This window comes from Haliotis asinina, chromosome 2 (assembly GCF_037392515.1).
Source record: "Haliotis asinina isolate JCU_RB_2024 chromosome 2, JCU_Hal_asi_v2, whole genome shotgun sequence".
Taxonomy (NCBI): Eukaryota; Metazoa; Mollusca; class Gastropoda; order Lepetellida; family Haliotidae; genus Haliotis; species Haliotis asinina.
Genome location: NC_090281.1, coordinates 56,322,333 through 56,348,248, shown reverse-complemented (window position 1 = coordinate 56,348,248; position 25,916 = coordinate 56,322,333). Strand labels below are relative to the sequence as shown.

Sequence of the window (25,916 nt, the reverse complement as noted above, 5' to 3'; positions counted from 1 at the left end):
GTGGGGTTGCTGTTCCATTTGACTGCAAGATTGATCTGATCATCATTCCTGGGAATCTTAATGGGCAGAGATACTAGAATGAGATTCTGAATGAACATGTGGTGCCTCATTTTGACAACCACAATCTTGCAAGCCGACCTATCTTCATGGACGACAATGCTAGACCTCATCGAGCCCATGCAGTTCGCCATTTTCTCAGGAACAATGCCATATACACGATGCCATGGCCGGCTCGAAGCCCTGACCTCAACCCCCTGGAGCATCTGTGGACATTCTTGGCCACAAGGTCAAGCAGAGGGAACTTCCAGTCAATTCCCTGCAGGGATTGTCCCAGGCTTTGGTGGAGGAGTGGAACAGAATAGACGTCGTGTTAGAGTGACCATTGCTGCCAGAGATGGATACACAAGATACTGAAGACATTTCTCTGTGTGAAACTGTCCCATATAAGGTTCAGTTTCTATGCACATTCGATGTCTTGTGTTCATTTAATAACTGTGGGTTGCAATACTTTTCAGGGGCTTGTTTTGGCTGGTATTGTTGTCATTAAAAGATGTTGCCTCAAACTCATGCATTACCATTTTTTACAGGTGATTTGCCATTGAGAACTGAGAAGGACACCTAAAGATCACAAATATCCCAATCAACGGCCTTTGAATACCATTTTCTTTTGCACAATCATCTTTATGTACCACAACTTTCTTAAAATGTGGGTGGTGCGGTACTTTGGATGAGGTGCATAGATTCCCTGATTTTCTCAGTCACTTCGCAAAGGGTCGGTCGGTCTGATGACTTTACATTTTACGATGGTATATGTGTCCTCACTGTCATAAGAAGAGCAAGAATGGTGTCAACTTCTTTATTGTGACTAACAAAATTTGACTTACTCTTATTAGTATACATGTTTCCTACTACTGTTAATTACTATATTATGTCCGTTTTTGTTAACCACACACTGGCCGTTTTTACACGTTGGCCGTTCTGCCCTCGTTCCATCAAACTGATATATCGTCTTGCTCACAAAAACAAAGGTGTTTGCTGAAAATATACATGCCCGAAAGACGTCTTGTTGATGAATGGATCTTCAAAAGGTACAGTATGTATACTGTCTGCAGTATGATAACAGTGTGTGGTCGCTGCTTGAATGCGATGCAGCGTTGTTTATACTGGAGATGTCAACCTTCTCGTTCCGGTTGGGTAGGTACATGACGTACCTGTCAAAGTTGTTACACAGATTATAAACGCAGAGCTTATTACCCCAGGAGAGAAAAATGCTGGAGATTCTGGGTCCAAGAGACACAGACCGGCCGTCTGTCCGAAAAAGATTCATTCAAACCAGTGTCCGCGGTACGAGTGCATGCGGAAATAAAGTCATAAATATGTAGTCCAAGTCTTTTGCGCGTGAAATGTTTAGTACAGTCTTTAATAATTTCAATTTTTTGTTGATATGTTGCTGTTTTAGGTTTCCTTTTAAAAGTATGTAGATCTATCTGTACAAGAGACGCACGCAAAAAAAATGTTTGCAGGTTTCTGCGTTAACGCGAACACTGAATTCAGACTTTTTGTGTGATTTTAAGTGGTCTGAATATGAAACAGAATGGGAGAAGCGCTTTTGTTATTTTCAGTTTTCATATGAACCCAGTTTGGTGTGTGTTTAAGCAGTTTCGTGACCAGGGTAATAAACGCGTGAGTCTTTAGACTAAGCCAGACGCGAGAGAGTTGGCAAGTATGTAATCAGGTTGTGACCAGTCCTCTGTGCAAGACATACATGTCGATATTTTCCCATGTTAGATATGTTGGAGATGGATGAAGAGACGGATAGGGTTGACCTACGCGGTTGTCGCCTCATGGACGTTTGTGGTAGTGGCGACGACATTCACCGTCTGCGTGTGTGGATTCCAAGTCTTGGCGATGTTCCGACGAACGCCTGACGATGTACGGCTCAGCAAAATGGTAACGCACTGGCAAGGCTTTGGAGAAAAGAGAGGTATTACATTTATACGCACACTCATCAGCCCGACAGATCTATTCGCTGTTTATTAATCAGGTGTGATTTGTCCAAACCGATTTTTCCTTATGAAAATCCCGAAAGTTGTTGTTCTGAATGTTAGATTTAGAGAGCCCAAATCCTTATTCACCCCTTATTGCCTTAGTCAACATTCAGATGTGTAATAATGATAGATAGAAAATCTCACCAAAATGTCTACTGATATCAGTTCTATCAAAACGAATTGATAAAGTTACAGAAAAAAATATTTGTACCTTTATCAACGAGTATTGATTTATAACTGATAACAGAAGACACGAGGGTGAGATTCTGTGAATCATAAAAAGTCATTCTTCATTCGTTTTCAGTGAAAAATGTAAAAAAAAAGACCCCGTACAATATCTATTCGATATTTGCAATTTAGTGATTCTCGGCGTTGATTGGTCAGCTAAGAAGAACAGAAACTACTGAGGTTGACGGAACTACTTTTCATGATCCAAGTTCATTGACAACTTTTACCATTCATATTGATAATTAGAAAGTGCTGTGCTCACACATTCCGAGATTTAGAAAAAGAAAACATAAATGTGAGTACTATTTTTATTATACATTGTTTTCCAATAAAGTTACGTTGTAAGTACATGTGTAGTAGTGTTACTTTTTCTATGAATATATAAGCGTACAAAACAATCGTTTGCATTGTTTGTAACAAACATGGCTATAATTAGGCTAACCCCGATCCCGAAAGAGTCTCATCCAGACCCTTTCTGACAATGGGATACCAGCACGTAAAATCATGCACATTCACAGGCACAAAACTGTTCAATTAGTTAACAGTTACTCTTCAATCAATGTGAAACATCAGTCCTTCAATACATTATTGTCAAACCCTTGTAACGCCACTGCTCTGGCCACTCATCCTCTGCCTGAGACAGACGCCATGACGCTGCAGTCTTTGTTGCATGCCGTACAACTTCATTCTGTACATACACTATTCCCAGGTGCAATTTATGGTGGTCTACCCACTTTAATAGGACTCCTGTGTAAGTCGATGATCTGCTCCATAGAGGCTTCCCATTAACGTGGATTCCGACTGGAGTTATCCTTCTTGAAACTGCTGTACACTGCTGGGGCCAGTGACCTGACTGTAACAATCCTTCTACAGAACGAAATTTTGCTTAATCAAACCTATTGAGTTTCTGACAGAAAACATTTTCAAGATGTACTTGTGGGATGGTTGTCTTTTAGATTTCCCAAATTCTACCCGTTTACTTTTCAAACAATTGACAGGTGTATCAACACTTCACCGTCACCAGACCACACGTCAGTCGTGAATGAACGATATTCAGGCGCACTGACTTGATCTAACGTTTTCGCTGTTATTAAGCTCAAGGATGATGCACCTGTAGGTCATCTTAACCAGGGAGCCTATGTAGAGTTTTAGAGTATCCCTGTTTTAACAAATGTTAATAAGTTGTTCCATAAAGGATTTTTGTGTTGTCTTTTAAAGCGATTTTAAGAGGTGCTATTTGTCATAGCGTAGTTATGAATTACCGCTGGAATCGTTAGGTTTAATACACGCATGAATACGAATCAGAAAATTTGTCTTCACTCTGTTCCTAACGGTTTAGTGCCTCAAGGTCAAGCATATAGTTGCAGCCTGCAATATGTAATATTTGCAAACAGTTCACTGTTCTTTCCAAAATACATTTTGAACAATGTAATTTATAGTCTTTTGTCCCATCATGGATTTTATGTAATACTTTATGTACTTGTTTTGTTGGGGTGTTTTTCGTTTTGTTTTTTTTTTTTCTTTTCTTTTTTTTGTATGTGTTTTGTTTGTTTTTTTATTTTGCTTTGTTTTTTGCAATATATTGTGTGAACAGTTTTGTTTATTCTTTTGCTTGTTTGAGTCAACTGAGTTGTTGGTGCCGTGATTAAAGCATTGCCTCCGCACATTTTGCTTTTTTAGCTTCGTTTTTTTTTCAGTATATTGTGTTAACAGTTTTATTTATTCGTTTGCTTGTTTGAGGCAACTGAGTTGTCGTGGCAATGATTAAAGTATTGCTTCCTTACACCAAAGTCCCAGGTTTGATTCTTCACATGGGCACAGTGTGTGATGCTCATTTCTGTTGTCACTAGCTGTGATATTATTAATATTGCTGGGACGTTGCTGTTGTGAAACGATACACACACAGTTTGTGTAGAGATTGACCAGCCAATGTAGATGACTACAGCATGAACAATAACACTCACTCTATCTTTATTCTGCAGGTGTGTACAATTTCACCGTGGTAACGGGGATGATAGACATAGGGAGGGGATCATGGTCGAAGCAGAGTCGCAGCTACAATGAGTACCTGCTACACATGTCCCAGGTCTTGAGGCTAGATGTCAATATGGTGATCTACATCGAGGAAAAGGGGCGGTCGTTTGTAGAATGGATGAGAAGAGGGCGAGAAGGGTCCACCGCCATTCTCCCAATCCAACTGCCTGATCTTCCATATTACAAGTATAAGTCCAGAATGAAGCAGATTATGGCAAGTGAAGAGTTTCAGCGAGGTAATGAGTTGCTAGTCCAAGGAGATCATGTTGAAGCAACTAACCCCGACTATGATATTGTGCAGCTGTCAAAAATAGATCTTGTGAAGGAAGCCACGAGTCTGAACCCTTTCAACAATTCTTACTTCTTCTGGTTGGATGGTGGTTATGGACATGGCAAAGAAGGCATCTTTCCCCGGGACAATGTCTGGAAGCCCCGCAGACTGACTCAAGTTCCCCATAAACTGACTTTCCTAATCAGAGATGACATTGAACTCTGGTCCAAGGTCAAGGATCTTCATAAGAAGAATATTAACATTATGGTAGGTGGAGTGTTCGGTGGTGGAGTGGAGGTGTTGTCTCTGTACCACGCTCTCCACTCCAGGCTCTTGGAGCAGTGGATGGCCAGAAACATCGTCGATGATGACCAGACGGCCAATATGCAGCTGTACTTCAGAAACAGGTCCATGTTCAACCTGATAAGAGCAGACTGGTTTGATATCTTCAAGATTACACAAACTTATTGACTGGCATTCTGTGTGTTCTGAGGTGGAGTGTCGTTCAGTGGTGATGGGCATGGTTCAGTCATGAGCGTGGTTCAGTCATGAGTGTCGTTCAGTCATGAGTGTGGTTCAGCGATGGCTTCTCATTAGAAAATCTGGCAGAAGCTTATGATACATATCATGGAATGTAGAGGACCAAACCAACAAATTGACCAATAGTCACTCTTGGTCTTCTTCATGCTCAGCATGTTATTGCTTGCAGATGCTAAGGCCCCATAGAAATCTCAAAAACCCATAGTGATAATCTGTTCAGCCTACTCAATAATTTCTGTCACAAATCCTGTAACTAACATGTTATGTCCATGATTTCTGCATCCTAAAACCTTCATTCTGTTTGGAATGACGTTACAGTCTAATTTCCCCATATCTTTTTGTCGTTCAAAATAACACCAAATTTAATCCTTCCATGCATTGTATTTTCTGTGAAAATATGTTTGTCCAAATCACATGATGACAAACTCTTCTCTCCTTGTGTGAAGGTGATTCACCAAACTATGACTTCTGGTACTACAATTTACTTTGTCCATTCAGTTCACAGTCAACATCAGTTTTGTTTTCTGTCTTATGTGTATGCACTTATTGTGTGAATAATGATCTCTCTACTCTTTATTTTGTATTAACTGTACATGCATTCATGTGTGACTTGTACTTGACTGAGTGAAAGGCTTCCCTGGTTATAATGCCCCACAGGCTATAACACCTGGACACATATTGGCATCATACCGACTTTATTTTACATTACAAATTGGATCTATAAGCTGAGTACTGACTGATGTTTGGCTATTGGTGAATAATAAATAACAAGAAGGCTATCTAAAGACAGCAAATATTTTTAGAGATGAATAGATGAAGCCATTATCAGTCAACATGCTTAGGTGATAATCCTCTCATTGGAGTTAACTGAGAAAAACTTAACAGGGAAGGTAAAATGTTGCTGCGTGTGAGAAGAACAGTGCACAACAGTCCATAACAGGTGCATCTGTAGTTATATATCGACACGTAATGTACTGAGAGAGAATATATTCATCAGTTGTCAAGAGTTCTGTGTGAAGAGTTTTAAACACATTTAGATACAAACGTAAGCTTCTCTATATTCTTACTACAAATGGCAGATATTGCAAGACACTCTTCGTAACATGTACAGTAACTGAAGACAGTGGTCATTTAAGGTAGTACCTATTCAGTGACCGAGATCTAATTCAAATGTTGGGGTGGTGCCAGGCGGTATCTTTCACCCACTTTTGTATGTATTGTGCTCAGATGAATTTGTAAATAATACGGTCAACAGTGAGTATAGTTAAGTTTTCATGGATGAAATCGTAAATGTATTGGGTTTTTTTTATTGTTCTATAAATTAAGATGAAATGTACAAATGCCCACCGTTACATGACAGAGAGGAGACAGGGCGCCCTTGCAGAACACTTAATTGTTCGTGGTGCACTGCAGAAGCCTGACCACGAATACACCGTGGCATACAAACCACGGTCACATAACAGACACTGTCGTCACTGCTGCAGGACACGCTGTGGTTGATGTTGTAGATAGTGGTCACGCTCACAGACACTGTCGTCACTGCTGCACCAGAACACGCTGTGGTTGATGTAGATAGTGGTCACGCTCACAGACACTGTCGTCACTGCTGCACCAGGACACGCTGTGGTTGATGTAGATAGTGGTCACGCTCAGAGACACTGTCGTCACTGCTGCGCCGGAACACGCTGTGGTTGATGTAGATAGTGGTCACGCTCACAGACACTGTCGTCACTGCTGCACCAGAACACGCTGTGGTTGATGTAGATAGTGGTCACGCTCACAGACACTGTCGTCACTGCTGCGCCGGAACACGCTGTAGTTGATGTAGATAATGGTCACACTCACAGAATACTGTCGTCACTCCTGCGCCAGAACACTCACAGACACTGTCGTCACTGCTGCACCAGGACACGCTGTGGTTGATGTTGTAGATAATGGTCACACTCACAGACACTGTCGTCACTGCTGCACCAGGACACGCTGTGGATGATGTTGTAGATAATGGTCACACTTACAGACACTGTCGTCACTCCTGCACCAGGACACGCTATGGTTGATGTTGTAGATAATGGTCACACTCACAGACACTGTCGTCACTCCTGCACCAGGACACGCTATGGTTGATGTTGTAGATAATGGTCACACTCACAGACACTGTCGTCACTGCTGCACCAGGACACGCTGTGGATGATGTTGTAGATAATGGTCACACTCACAGACACTGTCGTCACTGCTGCACCAGGACACGCTATGGTTGATGTTGTAGATAATGGACACACTCACAGACACTGTCGTCACTGTCGCACCAAGGTAATCTATGAATGGAGATCTAGATCATGACAAGTGGGACGACCAGAGCAGCTACAACGGCCACAGCTACAGCTGCGACAGGGAAGACGGCGTGTGCTGTGGCGTTGCAGAGGTTGTCATCGCACGTGCAGACGGTCCTCTCCTGGAAGGTGGGGCTAATGATGTCGGTGTAGCAATTAGCACCGTCCTCGTTCAGCTGTCTGGCGGACTCTCGTCCCACAGAGTGAAACATGCAACCCCTGGTCACTGGATGAAAACAGTGATTTGCATTCAGTTTAACAGTCCGAAATTATGTGTGTTTACATACATACATACATACATACATACAGACAGACAGACAGACAGATAGATATATTTCATCCTTAATTAATCACTTCTTTGAGTTTGGCATTTTAGAAAATTGGACATCCAATACTGGACAAATGTTATGGGTAACAATTCCTCTTTCACAGAATGGCGTGCAAGGCATGCACGTTCATTTGTTTATGGAACCAACCTTGCGATCCTGCGGTGACCTTGAAGCATGCCTGTCCCTGTCGACACGTGTAGGACATCCTACCCTGAGTGTCAAAGGGGTCGCTGCACCAAACGTCTGTTGTCGTTGTACAGTTAAAACACTGGATCGACCCTGCTGTCACCAGACACGTGGTTCTGATTAGCGCATGCTTATAAACAGATGACGGGTACCCCATCACAAACTCATTTAAACATATGCACAAACGTACACCCGTAACATTTCTCAGAAATGCTGCACCCCTTCACATCTTAAATAAACAAAAATACACTTACTGGTACCCGTTTACAGCATTTATAAACGTGCAATGACGAGTACCCTTTTTACGATTTAAATAAGCAGAAATACACTTACTGATACCCCATTACAACTTTTGTTAGCAGACATACATTGACTGGTAACCCTATAAACCCTCACCTTACGCTTACGAGTATACCATCACATGAACTTGGGCCCTGTTACTCAAAGCGACAGACACTAAGTCCGTGTTAAAGTATGGGAGTTTTTAGCTTTGAGAGACGGGTCCCAGGTATGCACTGACAGATAAACAGGCATGCGCTGACTAGTATCATAAACTTCAGGTGAATGGACTATGTCCTTTAGTTATGCAAGTCTCGAATGATAAGAGGGCAAGATTCTTTATGGATAACAACTTCTTTATTGCATATGATGCGACGTTTCGGTATGGATCCTTATACCGTTGTCAAGCAAGAGTGGAGTAATACATCACAGAACAGACTTATATACATGGACAGGGATAAAGTAATAACAACATGTAGGTATGAATCAAAGGCGGGGGATTAACAACAACAACAATGGATGGTAGTAATGATGAGACAATAAGAGGAAGCCAGTAGTGGCTGTAGCTGTGACAAAGTATACATGGCTGATAGGGTAATTAGTAATGGTGGCTGGTGAGCTCTAATCTGTTATTTTTATGAGGTCATTGTATGCAGTTGGGATGAGATATCCCTGATCTCTGTTGATTGAGGGCTTGTGTCTCCTGATTTGAACTGCTTCTGCCAGTTTTCTTTGGGTGAAGTCCTTGTGGTTTTTGGATAATATCTCTACACTGTCCCAAATTATGCTGTGATTGGGACATTTGAAGATGTGGTCGGATATAGCAGATTTCCGATCTGATTTGGTTGTAGATGTTATTACTTTATCCCTGTCCATGTATATAAGTCTGTTCTGTGATGTATTACTCCACTCTTGCTTGACAACGGTATAAGGATCCATACCGAAACGTCGCATCATATGCAATAAAGAAGTTGTTATCCATAAAGAATCTTACCCTCTTATCACTTACCAGCTTCTAGTAATGCCAATCAAACAAATCTTGAGTGTATATTATTATCCTATCCAGAGGAAATATCCACCATGGAAAATATGTTATCATTATTGTGTATATACAATAGAAATGAACATCTGGATTGGCAGAATGCTGTTTGTCGCAGGTGGAATTGGCTGAAAGATACTCACGTGTTTGCGCTGTGATCAAACCGAAACCAAATAGGACAATTAAGTATGGCATTATCTGTTTACGTGAAGATTTTTCACCAGCATATTCCAGTCCTAAATCGTGGTCACAACCGATGATAAAATGCGTTGTTTACATTCCGCTCTTTTCTGTCGGCCATTTTTATTTCGACAAGTGTTAATGACGTCATACATCAGGCGATGACGTCATTGCGTCATTATAGTACATGTATTGTTAGACGTGCAGTACAAGAACGAATGCAGTGTTCTCTGTCACATCCGTAATATGGTAAAATACGTAATGCTTCATAAAGGTCCAGTTTACAGGACTGGCCTTTGGGTGTGGAAAAGCTCACTTCCGCTCTGACTTACATATTTACCAAAATGAAAATATTTTAGAATAATTTATGAATGGTTTAATGAAGTATTATTATATATGTACAATATCATGACGCCCTGTCGCTCCACTTCCAGGGTGTGTTCCATAAAACGCTCGGTTACATCGACCGGTAACAAGAGTACATCCCAGTCAGATCTTCATTGACGGCTTCGGCAGTATTAGCTGCTTACTATGAAATATACGCATTTCCCTAATATAACGTACATTACATGTACGTACCACCCACCTTCAGACTCACAAAACCTCTAATACATACATGACAGCTGAATGTGAAGATACGTGAAGTGTCACCCTCCTACCCAGAGTTCCATGCGGCGAACCTGCATAGTACCTCTGCCACAAGCCACATGGACTTACACAGTTCAGTCGATAAAATGTACACATTTCATAGTGTTTTGTTTTTGATAAGGTCTACACATCTAATTAAACATCTTTGTTAAAATGGTTCAGTTTCGCTGAAAAATTATCCTAAAACTTGTAACACTATTTCGATTTGCGCAGGGACCCTTGTTTACATGGGTTGCACGGCTCCACGTGCTGTCATCGAAGCCAAATGGATAGCAAGCGATGCAGCCAGTTTGAAATATTAATATGTATTACATAAACCTTACTGACGCAGTTGTTGAGAAATATTTACGCAACAGTGTAAAACATTACGAAAACCTCGTCGAATCGCGACCCGCGAAGGTCCCGGGGTAGAATAGGCCTTCAGCAACCCATGCTTGCCATAAAAGGCGACTATGCTTGTCGTAAGAGGCGACTAACGGGATCTGGTGGTCAGGCTCGCTGACTTGGTTGACACAAGTCATCGGTTCCCAACTGCGCAGATCGAAGCTTATGATGTTGATCACTGGATTGTCTAGTCCAGACTTGATTATTTGCGGACCGCCGCCATATAGCTGGAATATTGCTGAGTGCGGCGTAAAACTAAAATCACTCGTCGAATCGTTTGCCTTATGCCAGTCTCGGCATATTAAGGAATGTGCGCATTTGTTTACATACAAGAGAAAAGCCCGATCACGTGATATGCAAATAAGCCTGTGGCAGTGATGTTATGCTAAGTCATCGCTGCGCCGGAGTGTGGTGACGTTTGTAAACCCGCGAAGATCCGGGTTACAACCGGTCTTCAGCGACCTGTGTTTGTCGTAAGAAGCGAATAACGTGATCGGTTGGTCAGGCTCGCTGACTTGCTTGAGTGACTGAGTGAGTGAGTTTAGTTTTTACGCCACACAGAGCAAATTTCCAACCATATGGCGGCGGTACGTAAATAATCATATCTGGACCAGACAATCCAGTGATCGACAAAATGAGCATCGACCAGCGCAAGAGGGAACAGATGACATGTGTCAACCAAGTCGGCGAGCTTAACCACCCGATCCCGTTAGTCGCCTTTTGACTTGGTTGACACATGGCATCGTACCCTACTACCGTAGGACGACGCTTATGATACGCCATATAGCTAGAATATTACTGGGTGGGTGTTAATTAAACAACAAACCAACTAACCAACCAGACGGTGCTTGTAACGAAAACAAACGACATCAAGGTGTATACTGTGACTGATGGGTTGCCATAATACTTTTACTGGGGGAAATATCGCCAGTGTGAAGAGACAGAAAGCTCACACATCGCATCGTGTTAACCTGTAGAATGATGTAGTTAAAACAGTACAGTTGTAAGTATCTCAGTGAGTATGTTGTCGATCTGAACACTCTGTTACACGAGAATGCACATATGTGGAAGCGCATGTAAAATATACATCATATATTGGGATACACGTTGACACAACGTCTGTTTACTACATTCACGTTCCTCTTTTCCTGTCCGCTCGTATATTGATTCATGAGTCAAAATCACTCAGAATGTATTGCCTCCAACAGACATTCCGACCAGTACCCCTAAAATCAGTTTTGGAATTTCAGAAATCCTTCATGTTGTCTCTGCTTGTGCTTGTTTATTTAAGACTGACCATCTAACAATATACTACTACGAACTACATCCCCAATCCCCCACCCCCCAAAACATGGGTACTTGGTAGGATAAGGAAATTTTACTCATTAGTACCAGGAAATGGGTACATGGTAGGATAAGGAAATGGTACTCATTTGTACCAGGAAATGGGTACATGGTAGTATTAGGAAATGGTGCTGGTACCTGGTAGTATGAAGGAAATGGTACTCATTAGTATTAGGAAATGGGTACCTGGTAGTATTAAAGAAATGGTACTCACTAGTACCAGGACATGGGTACCTGGTAGTATTAAGGAACTTGTACTCAGTAGTGACTGGAAATTGGTACCTGGTAGTATAAAGGAAATGGTACTCACTAGTACCAGGAAATGGGTACCTGATAGTATGGGTCAATCAGATGTGATGGGATGAGCAAATGTGTAGATGGTGTAGTTTAAAGACAGTCAGTCTTCCAGTCTGAAACTGGAGACAAATCCCCTGTCAATGACACACATTTCTCTATATGAGTTGTGCCCTGACAGACAAGCAAGATGAGACAACACAATTTAAAGTGGTCAAATATAATGTTTATTCAGATCATTTTATATGTAACAGAATCGACTTCTCAGTGACAGCAGTGGCTGATGTCTAGAGTGCTCATCATACATATCGCCATGGTAATCCTTAAGTCTGACACAAATGCTAAATGTTTTATGGAAACATTACAAATTCTCACAATTCCTAACCCTATGCACATTTACGGAAGCATTTGGTTACAACTGCAGCATAAACACAGTAACACTTTAATACATGGCCACTGAGTAAAAAGTACATCAGTTGAACTAAAGGTCAACAGTAACTTTAGAATGTTGTGGAAGATATTAAATGTTACTTAAAGGTGAGTATTTACATATGAACAATGAAACACAAGTACAACATAAACATCAATAAACAAGCCTGGCATATCATATACACAGAAGGAAAAACGAGTCGTACAAAAAGAACAAGGGGTACTGAAAAACAAAGGATGTAAGGGACACAAATCAATGAATGACATTTCCGATAAAGAATGCCAGAAGGTTGCAGTTTGTACAATATTCTCAGTTTGATCGGCTTATCCCTGCATGATAGGTGCATGCAGTGCACAACTATGTATTGAAGTGCACAACACTTACATTAATGATCACAAAAGGGTGCAATGAAATATGAGAAAACAGTCCCAGGTGATTCCAAAAAGACCCCTTGCAGGATAAGTGTTATATAATGTACATCAGGTGAAACATGTTTCAAATGAAGATTTTTTTTATGGACTGGAAAACCCATAAGTTTGCTTTCAGCCAGACATGGAAAAAGGTAATTATACTTGATGCGTTGAGCCTCCTCTGAATCAGTGTCAGCATAGGTGCTTCTGTCTCCAGCATGAGTGAGTGAGTTTAGTTTTAAGGTGCTTTTAGGAATATCCCAGCAATATCATCAAGAGACACAAGAAATGGGCTCACACATTTTACCCCTTTGGGGAATTGAACTCAGGCCTTTTCTGAGACAAGTGAATGCTTTAACCACAAGGCTACCACACCTCCTTTCTCAGACATGAACTGATAGCACCCTCAAATAGTCATTTAGTGGGTAGTAACTGTTTGGTATAAGGTAGTATTCTCGGAGGTCTTTTGATGTTTTACACAAAAACACATTTAGTGCCTTAACTGACTCATGAATGTTAACATACTGTACAGATGAACAAGGAGTTGTACAGGTCTGTACATCAAGGCTCTCCCAGTAAACTGTGCCCTGTTCTGTGTGAGTTGAGGGGGTGGTGGGGTAGCCAAGTGGTTAAAGTGTTCGCTCGTCACGCCAAAAACCCGGGTTCGAATCATCACATGGGTACAATATGTGGAGCCCATTTTTTGGTGTCCCCCACTGTGATATTGCTGGAATATAGCTAAAGCGGCTTAAAACTAAACCCACTCACTCACTCACTCACTCACTGTGTGAGTTGATATGTCCTTATCCAGTAAACAGTAACAACAGTACAATAAAATACAAACTATACAGGTTACCTAAGAACATATGCCATTACAAAACAGTAGGTGATATTACAGTTTGCGTGGACACCAGTAGCCAATGCAGAATAACCATACAGATGAAACAGTTTCCCTTAGTTTCTTCATCATTTGTTTCCTCCTTGGCAGCATCAGTTGTATTTTGTCAAACTTGTAAATCCAGTATCCCCTACTTTTTTGGAATGGTAGATCATGAATACAAATCTATATACATGTACCATGCTATCTGGGTTATAATCCTTTTATCATTTATATCAAAATATTTCTACTGGCTTGTTAATTTGATAAAGAGAGCTAAGAGTCATATCTGTTAAAAATCACAAGCTTCAATATACTATATTTCATACACTTCATAATGCTATAAGCCACCCATTTAAGTATACAGTACTTTATTCCTGGATTGCCTAAGATACTCGGGCTTGGTTAAGCCTTGTTGAAGTCTACATAACAAGAGTTCTTTCTCTGTCTATGTCCTTCAACCACTTTTGGAAGCTGGCACAGTTCTGTTGGTCAAGTCAACATGGTTCCACAGCGTAGAGAAGGATGCTGTTTGTGATCATGAAAGACTCGTTTGGGCTTGAAAAGGAATTTGGCACAGGCTGGATTTAAAGAGATGAAGTCGTAACAATTTAAAGCATCCGTCAGACACAGTATTGGCGTCATCCTCCGTATCAAAAGAGCTGACATTTCTCTACACCTACACTGCCAACATCTTAAAGAGTTTTAAGTCTTTCTTTTGTATGCTAGTTTTTCAATGAAATTCTCACAATCTCTAATGCAAGCAAAGGGACAGGTTGTTGATATTGCCAACAACATAGTCTAGCATTTAGGCAGGGCCCCATTCCTCAAAGCGATCGTAACTCCCATACTTTAACTTATGACATACGACTGTCGTAGCGCTACAGGCACCTTGAGGAAAGGGGGCTCTAGTTTGCAACTTCATTCTGATTGGTTCCTTACGCTTGAATTGAGTTAGTATTCGTCATTACACTGGCAATATTTCAGTCACATTGTGACTGGCTAGTTAGTTTATGTTTACCGAAACAATACCCCTGGGATTTAGAAGATTTATGTCAGTACAAATTATTTGTATTTTGACATATGGTTACTTAGCCTGGTGAAATTGTTATCCAACATCATGTATAAGATGTAGGGCAAGACTTAATTGAGTTTCATAACACTGATAGGTATTGAAAAAAATACCTGATAAAACGCACATTACTTATAAGGTCAGGAATGAGAGTATTTGAAGTAGGCAAATCCTGTGGTCATGATGGCCAGATCATTCAGGATTCAGCCAATTGTCACAATGCGGAAGGCGCTGTGTCTCACATGGAATACTGATGAAACTACACAATGAAACTGGAATCTAACTGAATCGAACTCAATTACTGAATGAACCAAGTCTCAATCTCCTCCATATTGAAGCATCTGTTGAGTATTGTAATGACTAACGTAGGTTTTCTACATTTTATATGCCAAGTGGGCTAAAAAGTACTCATCCAAAGTCTAAACATTCAAATCTTCAGTTTTTATGTTGTCATGAACGTTTCCATATTTTTAATTACAACAAAATTGAATCTAAAAACAAACAAATTACTTGTTTTCTTCATCAAGAATTTCCAGGTAATAATGTTTTCCGTATCCCAGCAATGCCACATTGACATTTACAAACTTAGCTCATCTAATATATCAAAAGGGTAAGATCTAACAACAAACGATGCCATCATAGTAAGATTCATGAAAGGGGTTAAAATCACATAAAATAATTAAAAAAGAGGTTGAAGGTATTTTCAAGATAACATCCTCCACATTGAAACTAATTACATCTTGTTCTTCTCATTCTTCACATCTCAGACAAGCTGTAGAGCGCAGTCTCTGAGAATGTGAACTCATTATTTTCTTATGAGAGGTGAAATCTGCTGGTATTTCAGTCTTGATGTTATTAAGTGGCTCTAATCTTGTTATGTCATATGACAGGAGACACAAGAGAGATAGAGAGACACTCAGCTGGACCAGAAACACGTGCGATATGCAGTCATCGTCGGCAACCATCTCTGCTGGGGATAAAACCTATTTAAAGGATAATTAGAATCCAAGCTTGACTCTGTCATCTTCACCAGCAGTAGAACTATCTGCGTTTCCTGTTTCTTTGAGTACACTGTACAAGTGGATGATGAGCCCTATATAAATGACCTCTCTTTACTTCAACATTGGAAAAAATGACTTATTCTTTACCCTCAAACTATTAGTGAATCTGTGACACAAGAAGGCATCTCAACAAATTAATGCCATTGTATGTGAGTGGATTAATCAGCCCAACTGGCCTTCAAAGCCACTTAAGCATAAGAAATGAAAAAATACAAATTTGAAATGCAAACTGGTATAATACATTAAAAAAACACTTCCACTTCTGGCATATGATTTAACAATACAAGTCTGTTTTTTAAATGCATCATATAATTTTTTGAACATGAGGTAGGTTCATATTTAACCATTACTTGTGACGTGAAGATAAACATTTAGTCTATCTGTAATCACTGTCAGTGACTAGAGCTGTGGACAAAAGTACTTGGAGTATAAATCTGATGTTAGTAGAAATATTTTTGGCTTGTCTTCATCTATAGAATTTTATGTGATTTGAGCTAAAATAAACAAAAATATATGTGTACTACTTTCTATAAAAGCTATTAATTCAATATGACAAAATGGATATAATAGCGTGCTAATATAGTTATGTACAAAACATGACGACTAATAATAGCAAACTAACATATATATTGACTATACATAAAAATATAAATGCTTGACGTAGTGATTAGATTATAGTGCTTATCATAGTGAAAATGTACAGTGTTCACACACATTCATTCCAAATGAATGATCCCTACTGCTGCAAAGACGCTTTACTGCACCACGAACTGGTTGGAAAACACATATCCTAACACAATCTGAATATAGTGAGAATTTCAGGACTGAGATCTTCCACAGTAGCCTTTGATACATGACTTCTGATTGGTTAGAAGTTGTCACCAAAAACTTGAGCGTATCTTTTGATTGGTTGTATTGTCTCTGTTCTCCATTAATTGGCATGATGGGTAATATACCTGATGATACTGACTATATTCATCAACTTACAAGCCTTTTCATGAGAGAGTGAACACCTTGCTCTGAGTTACTGAGGGTATTCAATCTGTGAGCATCACAAATCTTGTACTCGCGACTGGTATTCTAATTTATGAATATAAGCCCTCATCATGTTTTTCATATTGTTTACAAGTGTCCTGGACTGACTTGTGACCTCCTCTGTGTATTGTGTGGTGAGTACAGGTCCTGGGCTGACCTCCCCTGTGTATTGTGTGGTGAGAACTGATCCTGGACTGACTAGTGACCTCCCCTGTGTATTATGTGGTGAGTACAGGTCCTGGGCTGACCTTCCCTGTGTATTGTATGGTGAGTACAGGTCCTGTAATGGCCTCCCCTGTTTTATTGTGTGGTGAGAACAGGTCCTGGACTGACTAGTGACCTCCTCTGTGCATTGTGTAGCAAGTACAGGTCCAGGGATGACTTGTGACCTCCCCTGTGTATTGTGTGGTGAGTAGAAGTCCTGGGTTGACTTGTGACCTCCTCTGTGCATTGTGTAGCAAGTACAGGTCCAGGGATGACTTGTGACGTTCCCTATGTATTGTGTGGTGACTACAAGGCCTGGGTTGACTTGTGACCTCCTCTGTGTCTTGTGTGGCAAATACAGGTCCCAGGCTGACCGACAACCCCTAGGTTGGAATGTATCAGAACACAACCATGAAGGACAGTGTGAGGTATGTTGTTTTAAAGTATCACATAGAAATTGTTTGTTGCATTAAAGTACCCATGTTTAATCAGTAACGATCTTCGGGAGATTTACAATTTACCTGGCACCATGCTTTTGGAGAATTCTACATCTAGATTCAGGCACTACTAGACAAAGCCATTGGCAACTGGAAAAACATAACATTGCATTGCTGGTTCACATTTGGTTGGGTCTATGGTGACACAAAAATAATGAATGAAAACATAACCATCTATGTATGTTGATATACCTCATGGCGTGGAATGACAGAAGCCAGGTAGCACTTGAAACAATGAAAGGTCATGCCTTTATATCAACATTTACGGTAATTATGACATTAAACAGTACACCAACTATAGTGCTTCACAAAAATGAATGACCTTCAAACTTGGATTTGGAAAAAAAAACAAATTACAAATGTTACTGAAACATGACTAAACCGAGAACAATTTCCCCCGAACTGCAAGCTTCAGGTTAATCACCAGGTTTCGTGTCAAATACATCGCCATCAACCAAACATTTCTTGTTTCTTTTATTTCAAACCACAGTCAAACATAGGCTTATACTTTATTTTTCCTCCAGTTAAACTGACACTAAACATTTAACATTTGATAAACACTATTTTGAGTAAAATTTACTGAAAGTAAATAGCTTCTTCCTTTCCAGTCATGAATATTTCAAGTTCAGATTTATGAAGTAAATGTGTTTTTCTGTAAAAAAAATATTTTATCAATATAAGAAAATCTGATATCACACTATGTCCAAGCGGCTTAATATTCACAGATTCCTTAATCAGTTTGAAGATACACAGCAGGAACCATGGATACATGCATCCCACACACTCCACTGCCAATTTCAAAATGTACAGTTACTTAACAACAACACATCATTACCCCTTTCAACAGTCAAGCTGCTAAACTGGAATTTTATTCAACATAAGAGAAAAGTTGTTTAACAAATGATCATAGTTTCAAATCACTATTACTGGTTTGTATTACAAGGGGGTAAGTTTGGTAGTTGGATCAGTGAAACAAATGCATGTGCAGTATGGATGAGTGTTAACTTAGACCAACGCAACGTTCTTGGTGTTTCATTTAATGTGCATACCCCTTTTCATGCAAACCAACAATAGTGATTTGAAACTATGATCGATTCTAACCCAGATCTTGATGAGTAAAGCTAGTATCTGAGGGTGGTAGGCAGCACCAGAGCTCCATCAGATACCACTTATGAAAAGGAAATATATATTCCCACACCTAGGTTAAGATAACATATTTCATAACAAAATTTCTATGTTTCACATAAGCTTCATGTATTTCACTAGCAGAAACCAATAAAAAGAAACTTGTTTCAATTTCTAATCATCATGTTTAGTTTAATTATTTGATTACAAAATCTTTCTGCATTGAGAAACTAAAAAGCAAGAGAGCTCTTTGCATTTGGACTTCATCTTGTGCAAAGTTGGAAAATCATTATACATCCATGTTGTCTAATGTTCTGTGTGGAAAATCTACATACATGTGCTTTGTAATAGTGATATTAATGTAACTGACATAATGAATGTTGGATTCACTTCTCCAGTAGGAATGAAGGACATCATCACACACATACCGAGCAATACAGATACGGACATTCACATTCATGTAAACAATGTCATACAAAATAAATTTGCCAGCAAATTACATGAATATTTGTTTACAATATGTTCACAATTCACTGATTATAACACAATGGTTGAAATCTCAGATTCCAACTCAATTCTAAAAATGATAGCAAAAATATGTTCAGATTTATTCTTTCTGGTCTCCTGTGAGATTCTCGTCGTCCACAAATATGGGATTGTTGGTGCCTGTGGCGGTGCTGTGGTCCGTGCTTTTCAACAGGTTCTCTGTCGCTGGATCCCCTTGATGAGAGGCCTCGTTACACACAGAACTGTTTCGCTTGGCCGCTCTGTCGGACACGCCATTTGTCTGTGTTGTGTACCCAGTCACGCCTACAACTAAACCATCCTTGTTCTGCTTCATCCTCACATGGATATCATTGGAATGTACACTGTTACCATTTGTAACCTGGTGGCCACTGTTTTTGACAATCCTCTGCGAGCTGTTGTCCACATAACCCTGCATTGTGACAGACTCCTCATTATACACAGCCTTCGGACGTGGGATTCGTGTCAGAGTGAAGTCCTCAAGTTTTAGGTTCACATGCGGCACCTCCAGAAGGTCGAAGGATTGGGCATACTTCCTCTTCCAACACTCCTTCCCACACAGAATGACACCAATAGTAATGAGTATACCACAGATACAACAAGCCACAATGATCACAATAAGGTCAACCTTGTCCAAACCGGTATCAGGAGGATCAATCGGGCTGAATGTAGATGCAGGGGGATCAATTTCAGTGACCTTCATCCCTGGTAATTTCAGCCACTGGTTGTTGATCATGATCGGAACATCAAACTGGCGCTGTCGGAACTGAGAGTAAAGCTTGTTGCGGAGAGTCAGGTACGGTACCTGTATGAAACCCACGTGAATTATCACAGAGCCGCACTGTGGGTCATAGAGCTTTATCTGCTTCTCTGTCACATTGAGGTTGATCACAAGCACATTCTCCAGGGATCCCACAAATTCGGCCATCACTAAGGAATTGTTTAGGATTAAAAAGCAATCAACATCAAATGTCAGTTCAAAATAACAGTCCTTGAGATAAGAACTGTGCGTTGTTGTTGTCACGGTGGTTGTCGCTGGACTCCTAGATGTAGTGATGGAACTCGAGTCCATTGGTATACTAGATGTCACAGAAACAGTTCGGGAAGGCATAGCAAATGTTGATGTTGTCTCTTCAGACCATGGTGCAGTTGTTGATGATGGAGCTACAGATTCATGACTCATTGTCCATGATGTACTGACAATTGTCTGAGTTATCTCCCCTTCTGTGCTGGAACGACTTGGTACAGGAAGGTCACTGGTGTATTCTTCAGACTGTGGAGTTAGAGAAGTGAGAAGACCTGGCTGACTGGTAGCAGATGGTTCTACAGACACGACTCCAGACACAGCTACTGATGCTGACACAGACTCAGACATGGACACAGACTCTGTGCTTGGGACAGTAAGGACAGACACAGATTCTTGTACAATCTGGGATGACTGTGTTTTAAGTACACCACCAGCAACAGCAAAGGATTCTGTTGCCATCACCAGCATTTGACTCACTCCTTCTGTCGCTAAAAACTGTACATTGTTTGAAGAACCATCTACACCCTGATCCTCTGTAGACAGGTACACAGGTGGTGTCATAACCCTTGAACTAAAAGCCTGTACCACAGACCTTGTCGGCGATAGTAAGGGGATCGGCTGACTGGAGACATCCTCTGTTTGAGTGGAAGCCTGTATCTGGGAGTCTGAATCACGGTCCAGAAACCTACCCCAGCCTGATGACATGGCCCCAGTCACCCCTGACAGTCCTTGGCTGTTCAGTATGCTTTGCTGTATTTGAAACAAAACTGACGTCTGCTCTGGCATTGCAGACGGTATGACTGTACTTAGTTGGGAGGAGGACTGTAAGCCCTGAAACACAGACCCAGTCAGGACTGGTGTTTGTAATGGTGTCCCTTTTGGTGTAACATTCAGAGGAGTTGAAGAAGAGAGTAACTGAGAGCTGAACACATGACTGAAACTTTCTGGCTTTTGTTGAGTGAAAGAACTTAGCATAAGATGTTCTTCTGTTGATGACAGCACTGTCTCAGTGACTTTGTTTGTGCCATGATTTGAGAGGTAAGATTTTGACACAATTGTCGATGCATCCATCGGCAACAGCATTGAAGATCCAACATCACCAACATTTGATGTACCTGCAAGAACACTCACATGACTTGAATCATAGCTTGTATGTAACATTTCTGTCCTTTGAACAGATGATGAATATATCGATAATGAGTCATGACTTGAAAGTATATTTTCTTGTTTGTACATGTAATCAGAGGTCACTGAGTCGGATGCTGCTATCCCATAATCCTGTGGGGTCAGAGATGAGGTGAGCACGCCCATCTCCTGAGGGCCGGATGTTTGAGATGCTGGCAGTGATGAGGTGCTGGCTACTAGTTGTGGATTAAAGGATCTGACGGCTTGATTGGTTAGGCTGCTGCTGTCCTCCAGAGTTGTCCGGGAGGTGTTAACGTTTACCGATGCTGACAGTATTTGCTCATTGGCTCTGCAAACTGCACACAGAAAACAAACAGCATAATCAGTTAACAGTATTTGCTAGATCTTTACTGTTTTCTTTGCCAAGCTTTTTCAAAAGACAAAAATGCTGACACAAATGTGACTTTCAGAGATGTTAGCTCATATCTCTCAGAAAAGCTCTTTATAATCATTGAAAAGAAACATGGTGACAAAAGTGGCAGTTTATTTCCCATGATGCTTAGCGTATATCACATAAACACTATACACACTATATACAGCTCAACATTTGTAAAGAAACAAAACAGTCATGTCTGAGCCAAAGGTGTGTTGATAAGCTTGTTCCTTAAAAACTGTTGAGTAGCATGACTGTTCAAGATTCAAGAATAGTTTTACTTTTATCTAATTTTCTTTCTTATAAACTGAAATGTGAAATAGTTGAAAATATTCTTTTAATATCATGTATCTTATATTCACTGAACATATATGATGGGTATCACATTGCTGCAGTTTTTGTTTTGAGTCTAATACCCTGACTTCAGCATGAGATTGACAAGTGGATTATCAACCTAATGAAGCTGATGACAAGGCACACAAAACATTAAACAGACAAAACAGCAAATCACTCCACAAGGCTTTTAAACAAAGACTAAATGAATCCCAGCACCAAATGTGTGATGGAGTCATCAGTGGGTTGACTGGGGTACAATCATGTCCCAACACCACCAAACTGAATGTGAAAAACGGATTCACTGATCGGCTTTTAACATTACCTCACAATACTTTACATCACAACCATATTGGGTTGGCCCCATACGGCTATGGACATGAGTGAGTTTACTTTATTTTTATCCCCCTTTAGCGTGTTTTCACCAATATTGCACATTGTACCCTTTGTACTCAGGTCTTGAACAAACCACTGCCCCTTTGAACATTTTTACTACTTCAGAACTGATTTCTATCTCAAAGCTTTTCATCTAGAGATTGCACACATAAGTATAGAAATAAATAACTTTGTTTCTTAACACTGCACAAAACAATATGATGGCAGGCCATTGATAATCCAACCTTAACCTGAAAATCGGGTGATTGGCAATTTTATCAAAGATCCATGCTATTGGGGTAAGGTGTAAGGGGTAAGGTGACACAACAAGTCATTGAATACCTGATTGCTAGGGAACAGTTCTAATTTGGAATTCCCACATATGTAACCAACATAAACAGACCCCTGTGAGTCTGCATGGATATTCATTTCTGAAGTATGACATGTATTGGCCAAGAACAGTGTGAAATATTGTTGAAAAACTGATCATTAAAAAGAGGAACATTTTGCAGAGACTGACTCATTTTCTGTAAATGAAACATTGTTCCTGTGACAAACACATTGTTCCTGTAATGTACACATTTTCCTATAATGGACACATTGTTTCTGTAACAGAAACATTATTTCTGAAACTGACACATTGTTTCTGTAACTGACGCATTGTTCCTGTAATTGACACATTCTTTCTGTAATTGACACATTGTTCCTGTAACATAAATCTGACACATTTCCTGTAACTGACAAATTGTGTGTGTAACTAACACTTTTTCATGTCATAATATCCTGGCTGCTTGGTTCCAAACTGGCATTATTACACTATGTTCAAGATCATGTCGTCCACACTCACCAACTCACATCAGGCATCAGTAATTGATTAATTGATGTAAAATTACAGCTTTTACATTAATATTTTACTGCCACAATCCTAACCCACCAGGATATTTTATGAATCACTTCACTTGCTGTATTATTTTGCATGATCACTCTGAAGCAATATTTACTAACCCACTCACTCACTTACTTTTCATGACCCCTCTTAATCTCACTCTATCTTCCTGCCTAATAAACTACCAGTCCCTAAAAGTAACGCAACTATGTACTTAGATTAACTCTGACTTAAAGGTCACATGCAACCAAAAAATCAAATATAATTAAAACACATTTATCACTTATTCATGACATATAATATACATTGCTGCTTTTAAAAATACAAATAAACAAAATTATAAGCGTACAATCGCGATTCAAAAGTGCAATATTTTGTACTTGGGCTTACTTCCCCTGAAACGAAGCCCTCGGGAGACCGAACCCAGTCATAGCGGGTGGATATGCATCCAAGAGTAACGACGGCTTCCGATTGGCTGTTTCATTTGCTGATATGCCGAGGGTGCATTTTGTGTACACAAAGATGATCTGTTTGATGGGCATTTTAGAAGTATAGCCAGTCACCAGAAAGTAAGATTCTGTATGGATAACAACTTCTTTTTGTGTACTTGATGCGTCGTTTCAGTATGGATTCATATACTGTTGTCAAACAAAATCATATACACTAAAAGAAGTCGTTATCCATGAAGAATGTAGAGATGTTGGATTTGGAAAATACATGTTCTCTGAATTTGCGCTTGATCCAATCAAAAATCATTTCAGTAGAGATGATAAACTACTGGAATCTGTCATTCGTCCAAGTACAAAGCAGGACTTGAAACTGACAAGAGTTTGCACCAGTTTCCGTCAGATCCAGTCATCCGAAAAAAATGAATGTAGTATGTTAGCAACCCACAGACATAAAAACATGTCATGTGTATCACACGTGCCTAATTACATAATGTGGCAGACACGGGACTCGGGTGCACGAGTCATAAATCAACTTATTTTGTTCATGTCGTATAGTCTGATAGGTGTTAAGTTCAAATTGCATGTGGTCAATGATCGAAGCTGTGTATTGCATGTTGTCTTTAGCAGACAGACAGGCAGACATATAGGTGTGAATAAACCAGACACTGAGCTTTCTCTGTGACAGAGACTGCTTACCACAATCAACAAGTTGTTTTTACATAACGAGTAGATTATTTACTTGTTTGTGTACACAACCAAGATTAGACTACTGCTCACAACCTCAGATGCTGGGCATGCATACTATTTCAAGCTCCGCGAACCTATTCACTGCGCATGCGTCACGGGCGCAGCGCAGCACATCTGTTGGAACCAGTTTTCCCCCCAGCGCTGGGGGGAATTTGGTGAAACGTTTGAACTCCGATTTCGCGGGCTTTTTTTTCATCGCTTTTTTTTCAACTTTATAGGTTGAATTGGCATTTTTTATAATTTGTTTCAGTAAATGCATACCGAAAGGTACAAGAATCTGCAAAGTTGTGTTTTGCGTTGCATGTGACCTTTAAATTCTGTTTCATTATGAGATGCTGAAATTATTCATAAAGCTGATACAACTCTGTGAGTGTTACATGAGATTACTTCTTCCCACTGATCTCGTCTTTGTCTGCCTCAAGGTGGGAAGATCATCGACTACAGCTGGATAAACGTCATCAAATACAGATACATTCTGTGTTCTCCATTCAGACTTTAATAAATATAAATTACACTAAGATGAATAATTTGAGAACTTTGTTTTGTAATTGCCAATATTTGCAAGCTTAATTCACTTCCCTGGTTAATTTGAAATAGAATTAAGTCTTCATATTTGTTCAGTATCACAAGACTCAGACAATATGTCGGCTTCACTTCAATTTGACATCTTTAATTCAATGACAGCTGGCATATCTTACAAAATGCCACTATCGCCAAATACCCACACTACATTACACTTCATTTCAATTGAATTAAACCTGTATCAGTTTGACTGGGTGACTTTCAGAGGCCACAGCCTTCTGAAGTCTCAGAACTAAGACTCTTACTGAAGAAGGGGAAGATGAGCGACAACGAGGATATACGCAGCTTCACAGTAGGGGATTAATTGATCCTGCATCTTGAAACCGGTCTGCATCAACCATTATGTTTGTTTCCCCCTCGGCTCTCATCACCGTGGAGAGAAACAAGTACCATCCCTCGTGTTTCAAGGCTTTGGAGACATAAAATCGCTGAAAGTGGTCGCTGAATAGAAATCGAGAGGACTTCAATGACAGTTCAGTAGAAGCAGATCTAATCAATTTTAAATTTAAAACTTTTTTGCAAGTGACAGATGAGATGTTTATTCCTTCAATTTTTGCACAAATTGCAATATAAATCCTGCTACAATCAA

At 40.1% G+C, this 25,916-nt stretch overlaps 2 protein-coding genes across 2 annotated transcripts in view; one reads left to right on the top strand and one right to left on the bottom strand.

The window, feature by feature from the left end:
- Positions 1-972: 972 nt before the first annotated feature.
- On the top strand, positions 973-6,414 carry LOC137272720 (protein HtrL-like). Its single transcript, XM_067805104.1, has 3 exons — positions 973-1,088; positions 1,789-1,984; positions 4,259-6,414. Exons 1-3 carry the CDS (start codon positions 1,074-1,076, stop codon positions 5,050-5,052), a joined length of 1,005 nt encoding a protein of 334 aa, XP_067661205.1. The 5' UTR covers positions 973-1,073; the 3' UTR covers positions 5,053-6,414.
- An 11,269-nt stretch (positions 6,415-17,683) lies between these two features.
- LOC137273974 (uncharacterized) overlaps positions 17,684-25,916 on the bottom strand; it is a 90,512-nt gene continuing 82,279 nt past the window's right edge. Inside the window, exon 4 of the mRNA XM_067806905.1 lies at positions 17,684-21,878. Within this exon, the coding sequence (XP_067663006.1) occupies positions 19,453-21,878 (2,426 nt within the window). The 3' untranslated portion in view covers positions 17,684-19,452. The remainder of the gene's footprint in view (positions 21,879-25,916) is intronic.

Excerpts from the sequence above, each read along its gene's own strand:
- LOC137272720 (XM_067805104.1), top strand. Across the intron at positions 1,985-4,258 it reads AGGCTTTGGAGAAAAGAGAG|GTGTGTACAATTTCACCGTG; the intron begins GTATTACATTTA and ends TTTATTCTGCAG.